Source organism: Schistocerca serialis, chromosome 4 (genome assembly GCF_023864345.2).
Source record: "Schistocerca serialis cubense isolate TAMUIC-IGC-003099 chromosome 4, iqSchSeri2.2, whole genome shotgun sequence".
Classification (NCBI taxonomy): Eukaryota; Metazoa; Arthropoda; class Insecta; order Orthoptera; family Acrididae; genus Schistocerca; species Schistocerca serialis.
In genome coordinates, this window is record NC_064641.1 from 652164339 (window position 1) to 652179695 (window position 15357).

General features: G+C 44.9%; 1 protein-coding gene across 1 annotated transcript in view; it reads left to right on the forward strand.

Moving 5' to 3' along the window:
- LOC126474663 (potassium voltage-gated channel subfamily KQT member 1-like) overlaps positions 1 to 15357 on the forward strand; it is a 291118-nt gene that overhangs the window by 14199 nt on the left and 261562 nt on the right. Inside the window, exon 2 of the mRNA XM_050102142.1 lies at positions 2968 to 3058. Coding sequence (XP_049958099.1) covers positions 2968 to 3058 — 91 coding nt within the window. The remainder of the gene's footprint in view (positions 1 to 2967; positions 3059 to 15357) is intronic.

Consider the following 15357-nt stretch of genomic DNA (forward strand, 5'->3'; position numbering starts at 1 on the left):
TCTTCTTCTATCACGTAATTAGACAAGTCCTCCCCCACATAGAGGCCTTCAATATATTGTTTCCACCTTCCCGTTCTCTCCTTTGCATTTAACTGTGGTATTCCCACTGCGCTCTTAATGTTGCCGCCCTTGCTTTTAGTTGTAGCGAATATTGCTTTGACTTCGCTGTAAGCTGAGTCAGTCCTTCCAACAATCATTTCTTTTTCGATTTTTCCACATTTTTCATGTACTTTCTTTTTATTTCTTTCCTAAGTCACTTGTATTTCTGTATTGCTGAATTTCCTTGAACGTTTTTCTATTTCCTTCTTTCATCGATTAGCTGAATTATATCCTCTGTTATCCATGGTTTCTTCGCAGTTACCTTCTTCGCACCTATGTTTTTCATTCCAACTTTTCTGACTGCCCTTTTTAGAGATGTTCAATCTTCAGCTGAATTGCCTACTGAGCTATTCTTTATCCTAGTATCTGCAGCCTCAGAGAACTTTAAGTGCATCTCTTCATTGCTTAGTACTTCCGTATCCCATTTCTTTGCTCAGTGATTCTTCTTGACTAGTCTCTTAAACTTCAGCCTACTCTTCATCACTACTAAATTGTGATCTGAGTCTATATCTATTAGTACCACAGGACAAAATCGTGTGGCGTAGGTGGATATGGCATGCGTGAAGAAGCCTGAGGTCTATCTTCCTCGCCAAACTGAGATGATAATCAAAGTAGGGCCAATGTTACGCTACATCAGCGTAATGTCTCCTAGGGATAGTAGTTCTTTGTCCAGTATGTTAATCTTCGGGAGAAATGATAAAACTCAGATAAGAAACGTTAGAATCTCACTTATTGTGCACATCCAGAATAGTATGAAGAATAAATTATTACGTTTGTAGGTGATCTGTGAGTAGGGAAGGAGAGAAAACTGGTACACAGAGCTGCCCTCTCTGGGAGTAGTAGTTACTCAAACCCGCCTGCAAATCAAGCCGGCTCTCAAGGATGTTTACGCCAATCGATAGGCCTCCAACTCTACGCCATAGTTCGTCATTCAAAGTTGTTGGTGAATGGCGGTTTGGCAGTTTCTCAGCAACCCGTAACCAGATGTTTTCATGGTTTCAGCAGGTGAGAGATCTGAAGAACTTGCTATCAGGGCAACAGTAGAACGCCCTCTGCACTAAAGTAGGTGGACAACATACAGTCTTGCGTTATTTTGCTGGAAGATAATATGACAGTGAGATACAAAATAGGGCGCAGCCATCGGTTATAATATGTCAGACGTGTAATGCCTGCTGTCCGAACTACCGGCCACGCGAACAGAGCTGATCGTGTTGTATACCTCATAGCACAAGGTACTATCACGGCGATCGTACAACAATGATGAACGTATTCTAGTAACTGTCGCTCTGCTAGGAGCCTCCACACATGGCTACCCGTATCGCGCTGCACAGAGAACCGAGACCCGTCCAAAGAAACGGTGGGAGGGGCGTGGCGCACTCCTGTGTCCAGTGTCTCCGCTGAGCGCACCATTGTCGCCGCTTCTCTCGCAGCTGCCTCGTCAAGAGAACCTGCAACAATGGTCGCCGTACTGTCAGTGCCTCAGACGGCGTTCCAGTGTCCGTGTGGAACCCACCTTGTTGCTAAGAACACCATTCAGTGACCAGAGGACTGCGATGTGACTGTACGACCATGCCCGCCCGTTAGAACAACATGTCTGTGCTCACGAAAGCTATTTGTTTGCAGCGTTAAATCCTGCATGCTGTAAATGTGGTCCTCCTGAACCAAGTGATTTTGCGTTTCCCGACAGTCGTGAAATCCCAGCCAGCCCGTCCATTATTATCGCGAAACGATAAACAGCCCCCCCCCCCTCCCGTCCCCCTCAATGGGCTATGATCCAGCCGCTGGTATTCTTTCCTTCCAGACCATGTGTAACACGATGCTCTCACAATCAACCAACATTCAGTTCATTGTCTAAATGAAAATTATTTTACTGATGGAACGTTGTGTTCTTGTGCTCTTCAGTACTCGTTACATGTGACTTATGGCAAGTTTCGCACACTATGAAGCGCCCATATTGCAACCCTGAAGTTCGCCCGGCACAGGCGAAACTCTGTTACTGGTTAATAAATAATAAAAATTTTATTTGTTTCGAACGACTACGTATTCGTCAGATACATTATTTTATGTTCAAATAGTTTATTTTTAGTTCTCCTTTATGCAGCTGAGATGTGGACAGTAACTGAAGGGGACTGCAAGAGAACTAATACTCTCGAGGTGTGACATATAGGAGGTTGCTGAGAATATCATGGATGGACAAACGAACCAACAAATCAGCCCTTCAAGAACTCAATTTGGAAAAAAGTTTGTCCAGTATTTGTTTCTAGCGAATCCTGCAGTTCATTGGTCGTATAGTTGGACGACATGAGGATAACGCAAAAGAAGATCATCCTAGGTGAAGTTTAAGGGAAAGATTGCGGGCAAGACCATTAAGACGATAAATGGATCAGATAAAGGAGAAGTCACAACAATCATGGGGCCAGCTACCCTGAGATGCAGAACACCGGGAAAAATGGCGACTGACTGTTGAGAGAATTGTATGATTGGTCACAACCTTTCAGCTATAAAAGACAAAGTGCTGATAATGAGTTCATTTATCAGCTTCTCAACGTTTGTAGAAGTAATATTTCCGCACTCTGTACATCAGCACATTAATCAGTGTGGAAAGCTACATCTTTCTAATGACATCGTCCACACAGTGGTTGAGCCAGCAGCACAATTGGTTGCCACACGAAATAGCTGGGATTGATTCCAGGTACACAAAAGGATATTGCTTCTAAGGACTAGATGAAGTTGCAGGTCAAATGAAGCACGCTCTAATTCGTAGGCAATGTAATGCACGTTTCGATTTGTATTTCCGCATTCAGCTTTCTTCTCTAGCCTGTTGTAGTCTGCGTTTCGTTACACTGACTATATTCTAATCTCTTCCAGGTTCATGCTGGTCCTAGTCTGCCTCATCTTCAGCGTCCTCTCCACTATAGAAGAGTACGGAACCTTCGCCAACGCCACTCTCTTCTGGATGGTGAGTACTCACATTTTTTCCCTTTTTTATGGTAGACTACGGAGGTCTCTCTCTCATAACTATACTGCGGCGAGGTTGTCGCGAATTATTTCATTTGATTGAAGTACAACAACATCCAACAATTGTACACTGGAAAGTTGTATAATTTTTGTAACTGTTATATCGGAGTACCTAAGGTGCTTTTTTCGTGTTAGGAACAACAACATTGTTTTGGAAGAGATAATACCTCGTTTATCTGAGCTAGGTGGGACCGCAGGTCTCCCAGATTATCCGAAAATTCAGAAAAAATTAAAATAACATTGGTTAAATGGTATAAAAACAAACAGTGTACTTATTTTCACGTAAACACGGGAGTTATGCATTATTGTTAAATAAATTCTAAGCGAATATTGAAAAAGTACAATGAGATTTGTTCACTTAAATGATCGGAAAATCTTTTTCTTAGTCACATTATTACGTCGTTTATGTATAGCACGATCACACAGGTGTTTCGTCAGGATTAGTGTCGGGCAAAATTTGTTGTGCCTTACGTTCCATATAAACCATTATGTTTTTCAGCTGAGTTGTTGCCTCTGTATGTGTCATTATGTCTTCAGACTAAGCGCCAACTTTGTCAGATAATCAGTTATAACCATCGTCATTGTCTGCAGACGAACAAACAGCGATAATTTTGTTATCAGATCTTACCGTTGTCAATTCACGGTCAGTCCTTTATATTTATAGCACCTACGTATGAACATCTTGGAATGTTTTCAAATGCTTCACTGATCTCCGAAGGATCGACATTGCAACAAAATTATTCATCCAGCGTACGACCTGCGTCAAAAAAGTGACAGATGACTGGTTCCAGATCATTCTTCCAGTCGGACACCGTTGAAGTTCGAACACAAAAATCAGCAACAATGTTTTCAACAGTTCTTCTTCGTTCATCTTGTGCAGTACGCCTAACGTTTTGTCCACGATACCACCTTCTTTCTCTTTGATGTTTATTTTACTCTGGCAAAAAACAGAGGCATTGCAGTACTGTACACGTCAACTTGTTAAATGAACGAGGTTCCACTGTGGTCGATGTTTGAGACGACACACGAAAATATCTAAGGGTGAAAGCCAAAAGAATGAAGTGATATTACAACATGCTCTGTAGAATAGGTTCTGTATTCGGATGACCTCAGAAGTTAAGTCCCATAGTGCTCAGAGCCATTTGAACCATTTTTTAGAATTGACATGTGATTACATTTTCACGCAAATTTGGTGCATAGATCCTGAGAAATCAGTACCCAGAACAACCACCTTTGGCCGTAATAAAGGCCTTTATACGCCTGGACATTGAGTCAAACAGAGCTTGGATGGCGTGTAGAGATACAGTTGCCCATGCACCTTCAACACGATACCACAGTTCATCAGGAGTAGTGACTGGCGTATTGTGACGAGCCAGTTGCTCGGCCGCCATTGACCAGACGTTTTCAATTGGTGAGAGATCTGGGGAATGTGCTGGCCAGGGCAGTAGTCGAATATTTTCTGTATCCAGAAAGGCCCACACAGGACCTGCAACATGCGGTCGTGCATTATCCTGATGAAATGTAGGGTTTCACAGGGATCTAATGAGGGGGAGAGCCAGGGGTCGTAACACATCTGAAATGTAACGTCCACTGTTCAAAGTGCCGTCAATGCGAACCAGAGGTGACCGAGACGTGTAACCAATGGCACCCCATACCATCACGCCGGGTGATAGGCCAGTATGGCGATGACGAATACACGCTTCCAATGTGCGTTCACCGCGATATCGCCAAACACGCATGCGACCATCATGATGCTGTAAACAGAATCTGGATTCATTCGAAAAAATGACGTTTTGCCATTCGTGCACCCAGGTTCGTCGCTGAGTACACCATCGCAGGCGCTCCTGTCTGTTATGCAGCGTCAAGGGTAACCAGAGCCGTGGTCTCCGAGCTGATAGTCCATGCTGCTGCAAACGTCGTCGAACTGTTCGTGCACATGGTTGTTGTCTTGCAAACGTCCTCATATGTTGACTCAGGGATCGAGACGTGGCTGCACGATCCGTTACAGCCATGCGTATAAGATGCCTGTCATCTCGACTGCTAGTGATACGAGGCCGTTGGGATCCAGCACGGCGTTCCGTATTACCCTCCTGAACCCACCGATTCCATATTCTGCTAACAGTCATTGGATCTCGACCAATGCGAGCAGCAATGTCGCGATACAATAAACCGTAATCGCGATAGGCTACAATCCGACCTTTATCAAAGTCGGAAACGTGATGGTATGCATTTCTCCTCCTTACACGAGGCATCACAACAACGTTTCACCAGGCAACGCCGGTCAACTGCTGTTTGTGTATGAGAAATCAGTTGCAAACTTTCCTCATGTCGGCATGTTTTAGGTGTCGCCACCGCCGCCAACCTTGTGTGAATGCTCTGAAAATCTAATCATTTGCGTATCACAGCATCTTCTTCCTGTCGGTTAAGTTTCGCGTGTGTAGCACGTCATCTTCGTGGTGTAGCAATTTTAATGGAAAGTAGTATTTCCTCCTCCGTGTCGCGCGTGCGGAACTAGATCGGCACGAATTCCTCCGCGCCCCGGCTATATAGGGCGGTGCAAGCCAAGATATCGGCAGTTCGCTCCACCGCATCTCTGGGACAATCATGCACCGGCTCTTAACAGCACAACCCGGTCGGAAGCCACTGCGGTGGGACCTACGACATACCAGTGATGCAGTGATATCCCGAGACGTATCTGTCCCCCAACTACACCGAACATTCATCTTCCGTCGTCAGGGATTATCAGTGGCATAGTCTTCACGTCCCACTACGTTTATTCACTGTGTGTTCCAGGCGTATGCCAGTTAGTGTCTGAAAAGTTCTACTCTTTTTTATTGAGAGGAGTTTTTCCTTTATTCTCAAATCTCTCTTCTGTGGTCGTAATAAAGCCTTGTTTTTTGTTTACCTGCGCATTTTTAGTGCTTATAAGTATCTCCCCATGGGATTTATAGCACAATGAAATCACTCCCTTCCTCTGGGCATTCATTCTCACGTATTACGCGGTCGAAAAACTACAGTTCGCAGAATGATCAGAACTAGGACGACGGCCGGCCGGAGTAGCCGAGCGGTTCTAGGCGCTTCAGTCTGGAACCGCGCGACCTCCACGGCCGCAGGTTCGAATCCTGCGTCGGGCATGGATGTGTGTGATGTCCTTAGGTTAGTTAGGTTTAAGTACTTCTAAGTTGTAGGGGACTGATGACCTCAGAAGTTGAGTTCCATAGTGCTCAGAGCTATTTTTAAACCATGACGACGTTCTTAACAACCTTTGACACTGCTGACACCCTACACCCCTTCCCCAGAAGATTCTACCCTTCTCTTAAGGACATCGTTGGCCAGCAACCCCACTGAGTGTAATCGCACCCAGTACGACCGCAGTTTTTGTTCCGGTGTTTAGGTTGAAACCGGTAGATACCGTTCCCAACCATTCCACGAAATACGAATTTGATCCGCTGAAGCAGAGGATGCTTATGCCTTCTCAGTTCTCCTGTTTCGCGCCCTTGTGTGGCGTGATCGAAGACGGAAGTTGACCCTGGAAGTCAATAAAAGTAACATACTGCGCAAGCATGCCAGAGGAATTCCACTACTATACATTTACACTATTGGTGTAAAATTATTGTAAACGGAAACTACCGCAATATATAGGAGTAACCTACTGGAGTGACCTTACAGGTAAGTGCAGTGACATCATAAAACATATAGGAAGAAAATCGGATGTCAGACTGAGATTCACAGGAAGAACCTTAAGGAAATATAATTCATCGACGAAAGAAATGACTTACAAAACGCTTGTTCGACCGATACTTGAGCACTGATTATCAGTCTTCGCCCCTTATCACGTTGGATTAATCAACGAAATAGACAATATCCAGCGAAGAGTGGCGTGCTTCGTCACGGAACGTCTAGTCGGCGTAAGAGCTTTTCGGAAATGTTCAACAACATCCGAAAGAGTACGTCCCGTAAAGACTCGGACAGCGTATTACTTTCTCCCGCATAAATCTCGCGAAGTGACCAGGACGAAAAAGTCCGAAGAATTAGAGCGAATGGAATGGGGGGATTAAGTAGCGACAGCAGAAGTGCACTCCTCCACACACCGTCAGTTGGTTTGCGGAGTGTAGATGTAGATGTAGATCACCATATATGCTGCTTTAAAGACAGAGCAAGCCTCTAAATTCCGCGTTCTGTCGTGAGGTGTGGATTATTTTTATCCATTTTATTTCGGAAGGTATCTCCATAATATTCTCCGTAATACATCCCCAGACGCTGGCTAGATTAGACTGACCAGAAATTCTGACTTTCAAGTTCGTGACAGCAGTGGCCAGGCGATGCACGTAGAGATCGAGAGACCACACACCACGTGCCGTTCCTTGTCGTAGAAGGAAGGTTAGAACCAATTGCTGATTCCGAATCACGTTGTCCGATAACCGTAACCAAAAAATTCTGGCATGTTGGACAATTCGTTCGTTCTCATCTGTTTCCTAATTTGTCGTTCGTTGCTGCCACAGACGGGCCTTTGACAGGGCTGAACATTCTACGTGAAGCAGTCTCGTCGTGTAGATCGCCTTACCGGTGATCTGTCCCAAACATCCCTCCGCAGTGCTTGACACTGTTTTAAAATACCTCTTGTCCCCTGTTAGACCAGAAATTATGGAAAGGTGAAACAGCGTTCCCAGGCGAGTGGCTCGGAAACGGGCAGACACTATCCTACGGTCACGGAAAAAAGCCGCAATACCAAAAAATAATTAATGTAGATGATGTCCATTATAATTATCCGGGCTGTTATGCCGTGGTCGGTTGATGAATTCTGAGGTGATTCCCAACGTTTCGTCTCCGACTGCGGGAGACATCTTCAAGGGGGTCCGTAGCTTGATGGAAGGTCCAACACACACACTGGCTCGCTACTGACTGCCGCTAAATTCCGTGTCCGCGCGCCCCCGCGCCGCGGCGTGACGTCACGTGTTTTGAAAACTTCAGTGCAATTGGCCGCTGTCCGTCGCCGTCGATCGCCGTTGCCATCCCCCAGTAGTGGACGAGTGGTACACATCTTCTTTAACACCGGCATCCATATACCGTTTAATCTGACGCCCACCTCCTTTCGGTTGAAATTATTTGGGTGTTTAGCGATTTCGATTGCCTCCCTGTAGAGCCTTTCGTAGTATCCGCTCGTGGCCGCTAGTACTTGCGTCTCCTCGAAACGAATATTGTGGTTCCCTGGCTGGAAAGCATGCTCCGCAACAGCTGATCGTTCCGTTTCTCCTCTTCTACAGTTTCCCTTGTGCTCTTCCAAACGTTTAGAAACAGTTCTTTTGGCGGTACCCACATAAACATCACCACAGCTGTATGGGATCCTATACACTCCAGATTTTTTCAATGGTTTGCGAGCGTCCTTGGCAGGCCTAAGGTATTCCTGTATCTTCCTGGTGGGCTTGTAAATTACGGTAATATTCCGCTTCGTCAAGATCCTGCCTATTCTTTCCGTTACATTTTTAGCAAACGGCAGGAAAACCTTAGATTTTGCAGTAGCCTGTACGTCAGTATGATTTCTGCGTGGCTGCCTCAACGCACGTTTTATTTCGGCGGACGAATATCCGTTCTTCGTTAGTGCATTGTGGAGATGTTCCATCTCAGCGTCGAGCAACTCAGGTTCACAAATATTTCTAGCTCTGTCCGCTAACGTCTTGATAACACCCCGCTTCTGTTGTGGGTGGTGGTTCGAATCCCGGTGCAAATAACGGTCCGTGTGCGTGGGATTGCGGTACACTGAGTGGCCCAAACTACCATTTTCGTTTCTAAACACAAGCACATCGAGGAAATGTAGTTTGCCGTCTACCTCCTCCTCCATTGTAAACTGAATTCTTGAGTTTATACTGTTCAGATGTTCGTGGAACCGGCTTAGTTCCTCCCTACCATGTCTCCACAACACAAACGTGTCATCCACGTATTGGAACCATACATTTGGTTTCTTGCTGGCAGTACCTAAGGCCTGTTCTTCGAATTTCTCCATAAAGAAGTTTGCAATTACGGGACTTAGGGGACTTCCCATAGCCACGCCATCCGTTTGCTCATAAAACTGTTCATTCCACTTGAAGTATGTGGTCGTCAAACAACACTTAAACAGCTCTAAGATATCGGAAGGAAAAATTCGATCCAGCTGTTCCAGTACATCATTAAGTGGAACCATGGTAAACAGCGATACCACATCGAAGCTGACCAATATGTCCTCCGGCTGGACCACTATGCCATTCAATCTGCTGATGAAATGTGTCGAATTCTTTATATACGAGTCCGAACGGCCCACATGTGGTTTTAACAGCGTAGTAAAAAACTTGGCTAACGAGTAGGTGGGCGAACCAATGGCACTTGGTATCGGTCTCAATGGAACATTTTCTTTATGAATTTTGGGCAATCCATAAAGCCTCGGTGGTAGCGCAACCGAACTGCAGAGACCTTTCTGTACACTCTCTTCAATGGAGGACTATTTTATTAACCGCGACACAGTTCTGAGAACGTTGTTAGTGGGGTCCTTATTCAGCTTCCTATATGCTTGCGGATCCAGTAGATCGGTAATTTTTCTCTGATAGTCGGCCACATCCATAACCACCGTTGCGCTTCCTTTGTCGGCTGGGAGAACCAAAATACTATCGTCGTCATTCAGGAGTTTTAAAGCTCTTCTCTCACCCACAATTATAATGGACATGATATTTCCGGCCGCGAAAGTTTACATTTTAGTAATTAATGTAGAGTGATGAAATTTTGGGACTAGTTTTGTCTAGGTAACATATTAAGTGATTAACATTGCAAGACCACAGGTTAATGGACGCGTTACAAATGTGAAATGCTGATACATTAACAACCGGTGTATCCACCAGATTGTTGAATTAAAGCATGCAAACGTGTGTTCATTGTGCTGTACAGGTGCCGGATGTCAGTTTGTAAGATGGAGTTCCATCCATGTTGCACTTCATCGGTCACAGCTGGTTGTGGATGACGCTGAAGTCGTCGTCCGGTGATGTTCCATATGTACTCGATTGGAGACAGATCAGGTGGTCGAACAGGCGAAGGCAAAGTGTTCACATTCTGTAGAGCATGCTGGGTTACAACAGCGGTATGTGGACGGCCCTTATCGTATGGGTAAACACCCTATGGAACGCTCTTCATGAATGTCAGTACAGCACGTGGAATCACAGGCTGATGTACAAATTTGTAGTCAGAGTGCATGGGATAACCACAAGAGTGCTCCTGCTATTATACGAAATCGCGCCCCAGTCCATAATTCCAGGTATAGGTCCAGTGTGTCTAGCCTGCAGACAGGTTGGTTGCAGTCCTTCAGCTATCCTCCTTCTAAACAAGACATGGCCACCACTGGCACCGAGGTAAATCAAGCTTTCATTACAAAGCACAACAGACCTCCACCTTGCTGTCCAGTCAGCTGTCGTTTCAAACAGCTGAAGTTGCAAATGGGGGTGGTTTGGGGTCTACATCTACATCCATACTCCGCAAGCCACCCGACGGTGTGTGGCGGAGGGTACTTTGAGTACCTCTATCGGTTCTCCCTTCTATTCCAGTCTCGTATTGTTCGTGGAAAGAAAGGTTGTCGGTATTCCTCTGTGTGGGCTCTAATCTCTCTGACTTTATCCTCATGGTCTCTTCGCGAGACATACGTAGGAGGGAGCAATATACTGCTTGACTCCTCGGTGAAGGTATGTTCTCGAAATTTCAACAAAAGCCCGTACCGAGCTACTGAGAGTATCTCTTGCAGTGTCTTCCACTGGAGTCTCTCATCTCTGTAACGCTTTCGCTATTACTAAATGATCCTATAACGAAGCGCGCTGCTCTCCGTTGGATCTTCTTTATCTCTTCTAGCAACCCTAGCTGGTACGGATCCCACACCAGTGAGCAGTACTCAAGCAGTGGGCGAACAAGTGTACTGTAACCCACTTCCTTTGTTTCAGGATTGCATTTGCTTAGGATTCTTCCTATGAATCTCAGTCTGGTATCTGCTTTACCGACGATCAACTTTGTACGATCATTCCATTTTAAATCACTCCTAATGCCTACTCCCAGATAATTTATGTAATTAACTGCTTCCAGTTGCTGACCTGCTATATTGTAGCTAAATGATAATGGATCTTTCTTTCTATGTATTCGCAGCACATTACACTTGTCTACGTTGAGATTCAATTGCTATTCCCTGCACCATGCGTCACTTCGCTGAAGATCCTCCCGCATTTCAGTAAAATTTTCCATTGTTACAACCTCTCAATATACCACAGCATCATCCGCAAAAAGCCTCAGTGAACTTCCGATTCTATCCACAAGGTCATTTATGCATATTGTGAATAGCAATGGTCCTACGACACTCCCCTGCGGCACACCTTACATCACTCGTACTTTAGAAGACTTGTCTCCATTGAGAATGACATGCTGCGTTCTGTTACCTAGGAACTCTTCAATCCAATCACACAATTCGTCTGATAGTCCATATGCTCTTACTTCGTTCATTAAACGACTGTTGGAACTGTATCGAACGCCTTGCGGAAGTCAAGAAACACGGCATCTAGCTGGGGTCCCGTGCCTATGGCCCTCTGAGTCTCGTGGACGAATAGCGCGAGCTGGGTTTCACACGATCGTCTTTTTCGAAACCCACGCTGATTCCTACGGAGTAGATTTCTAGTCTCCAGAAAAGTCATTATACTTGAACATAATACGTGTCCCAAAATACTACAACTGATCGACGTTAGAGATATAGGTCTATAGTTCTGCACATCTGTTCGTCGTCCCTTCTTGAAAACGGGGATGACCAGGGCCCTTTTCCAGTCCTTTGGAACGCTACACTCTTCTAGAGACCTACGGTACACCGCTGCAAGAAGGGGGGCAAGTTCCTTCGCGTACTCTGTGTAAAATCGAACTGGTATCCCATCAGGTACAGCGGCCTTTCCTGTTTTGAGCGATTTTAATTGTTTCAATGGGATCGGCACTACAGTGCGTCTGGCTCGGAGCTGCCCTTGAAACAACCTATTTGTAACAGTTCGTTACGCTGGTGTGGTGCCAACTGCTGCTTAAATTGCTGCTGCAAATGCAGTACGATGCGCCACAGCCATACGCAGAACCCGATGGTCTTCCTCCTCGGTGATGCCAAGTGACTGCCCGGAGGCCGATCTTCTTGTGACCGTATATTCTCGTGACCACCGCTGTCATCAGTCACGTATACTGGCTACATTCCTGCCAAGTCATTCTGAAATATCGCAGAAGGAAAATACAGCTCCTCGTTGCCCTATTACTCGATCTCGTTCAGACTCAGTGAGGTGTTGGTAATGGCGTCTTTGTCGCCTTAAAGACATTCTTGACTAACACCAACTCACAGGGTCCAACCTCAAGGTAACTGACTTTCACGACCGTTATAGCGTGTATTTAGAGCAAATCTGATGCGCTTCCTCATTGTGCCGCTACGGTCGCCATTCTTCTGCGACCGGTGCCAAGTTTGATTAAACATCATGTTTGAGATTTAGAGATGCGTCTGCAGACGTTCGTTTATGTCGCACAACTCCTCATTGGCGTTGCGATTTTTTTTCCGTTATATTTGCAGCCCTGATTGCATTGTATCCGTCTCCTCCTACAGGTGTGATTCGTTCTTTTGAATAACCTTCTTCTGGTTCGTACGAAGAGTGGGGCAACGGCTGGTCTGACCTTTAGCCGTGTTTTCAAATCTCTTTATTCAAATGCAACTGGTTTCGGTAACACCTGCACGGTCATCAGGACTATCTTTTGGCAAAAATTGGACCTATGATTAAAGTTCCATACGGCCATAACATAAAATTAAACTCAGCATCCGCAGATCTGCTCGTACATTAAGTGCGCAAAGAGCATTTCTTGCGTGAACAAATTTCAAACATAATTTCACATATATTCTAAACGTTTCCAATTTCCATGCTCAACGTCAAATATTCAAATGGCTCTGAGCACTATACGACTTAACTTCTGAGGTCATCAGTCGCCTAGAACTTAGAACTAATTAAACCTAACTAACCTAAGGACATCACACACATCCATGCCCGAGGCAGGATTCGAACCTGCGACCGTAGCGGTCGCTCGGTTCCAGACTGCAGGGCCTAGAACCACACGGCCACTCCGGCCGGCGTCAAATATTCAACGTATTAACTCCTTTACAAAGTGATTATACGTTTAATACAATTTTATGCAAGGGAATTCGATTCTTGAAATAACAGGGTGTGGAGAGGGGGGGGGGGGGGGGTGTATTGGTTGGCTCCTGAATCCTTATAAGTTTTATGATACTACTATCCGAACACTACTGGCAATTCTCTCTCTCTCTCTCTCTCTACATTGCCAACCAGTCGAGCTGAGGTGGTAGCTCACGAATTTCGGACTGTAACAGCTATGCTCGCAAACGGTTGAGCAAATTTTGTTATTGGGGCGCCCTATTAGCATACGTTACAACCGGCGCCGCGCCGCTCTGCGGCGATTCATTTGCGCGCGCGCTCTGTGGTTTCAGGCGGTTAGCTAATTAGTGTGCAGTGCTAACGATGCTCAACAGGTGGCAGCACCTGTAACGTTCAAACAATCGATTGGCGGGCCTTCTGCCGGCGCTCTGGGCCATTTTTTTTTTCGTCAACTCAATTGTCAGGGCTTCCCGGCAGGCGAAGCCATTGAACACTTTGTTCGCTGTGACTGAGTTAGAACGGTTTTGTACAGCATAGCGGCCGGAAATGATTGTAAACTTCCGGGAAAATCATTAAACACCGACTGTACACTTTGTCTGAAGAATACGAAACAAAGCAGTTTACATCTCCTGCGCTTGAAGACTGTGTAATAGGAATGGATCAGAAAAGCAAGGTAGATCATAATCTCCGTCATAAAGGATTCAAAGCTTGCTTCCTGAAATGTCCCATTTTCATTAGAAAAATATTAAGCGGAATGTATTTTGGTCTTCGTTTTGTTTTATATTTTACCAATCAATTGAGAAATCCGTCTTTAAACAAAATTAAAACGAAATTCTAACAGCTGGCAGCAGTTAAGACATGACGTCAAAGTAACGAAGGATACCGAATTGTGCCGATGCGTGTCGAGCAGAACTAGTGAGCAAAGTGACACAGCTACAGGGACCTGTTCTTTATATTAAATCTTGTGCTTTTGTTGCTTTGATTATGAGAAACTATGGTTGGGGTAGAGGGGGGGAGGCGTATGGTTGAAAAGGTGCGTCCCGACACCTAAAATTTTATAAATTAAACGCTTTATAGAATCAATAAGTCGCAAATCTCGTTATATTAATCGGACGAGGAAAGATCCTTGAATCTGAAAAATTTGAAAATATATCATATTACGTGGTTACGTATAATCTGGTGAGCAAGATGTATGAGACAGGCGAAATACCCACAGACTTCAAGAAGAATATAATAATTCCAATCCCAAAGAAAGCAGGTGTTGACAGATGTGAAAATTACCGAACTATCAGTTTAATAAGTCACAGCTGCAAAATACTAACGCGAATTCCTTACAGACGAATGGAAAAACTGGTAGAAGCGGACCTCGGGGAAGATCAGTTTGGATTCCGTAGAAATGTTGGAACATGTGAGGCAATACTAACCTTACGACTTATCTTAGAAGAAAGATTAAGAAAAGGCAAACCTACGTTTCTAGCATTTGTAGACTTGGAGAAAGCTTTTGACAACGTTAACTGGAATACTCTCTTTCAAATTCTGAAGGTGGCAGGGGTAAAATACAGGGAGCGAAAGGCTATTTACAATTTGTACAGAAACCAGATGGCAGTTATAAGAGTCGAGGGGCATGAAAGGGAAGCAGTGGTTGGGAAAGGAGTGAGACAGGGTTGTAGCCTCTCCCCGATGTTATTCAATCTGTATATTGAGCAAGCAGTAAAGGAAACAAAAGAAAAATTCGGAGTAGGTATTAAAATCCATGGAGAAGAAATAAAAACTTTGAGGTTCGCCGATGACATTGTAATTCTGTCAGAGACAGCAAAGGACTTCGAAGAGCAGTTGAACGGAATGAACAGTGTCCTGAAAGGGGGATATAAGATGAACATCAACAAAAGCAAAACGAGGATAATGGAATGTAGTCAAATTAAATCGGGTGATGCTGAGGGGATTAGATTAGGAAATGAGACACTTAAAGTAGTGAAGGAGTTTTGCTATTTAGGGAGTAAAATAACTGATGATGCTCGAAGTAGAGAGGATATAAAATGTAGACTGGCAATGGCAAGGAAATCGT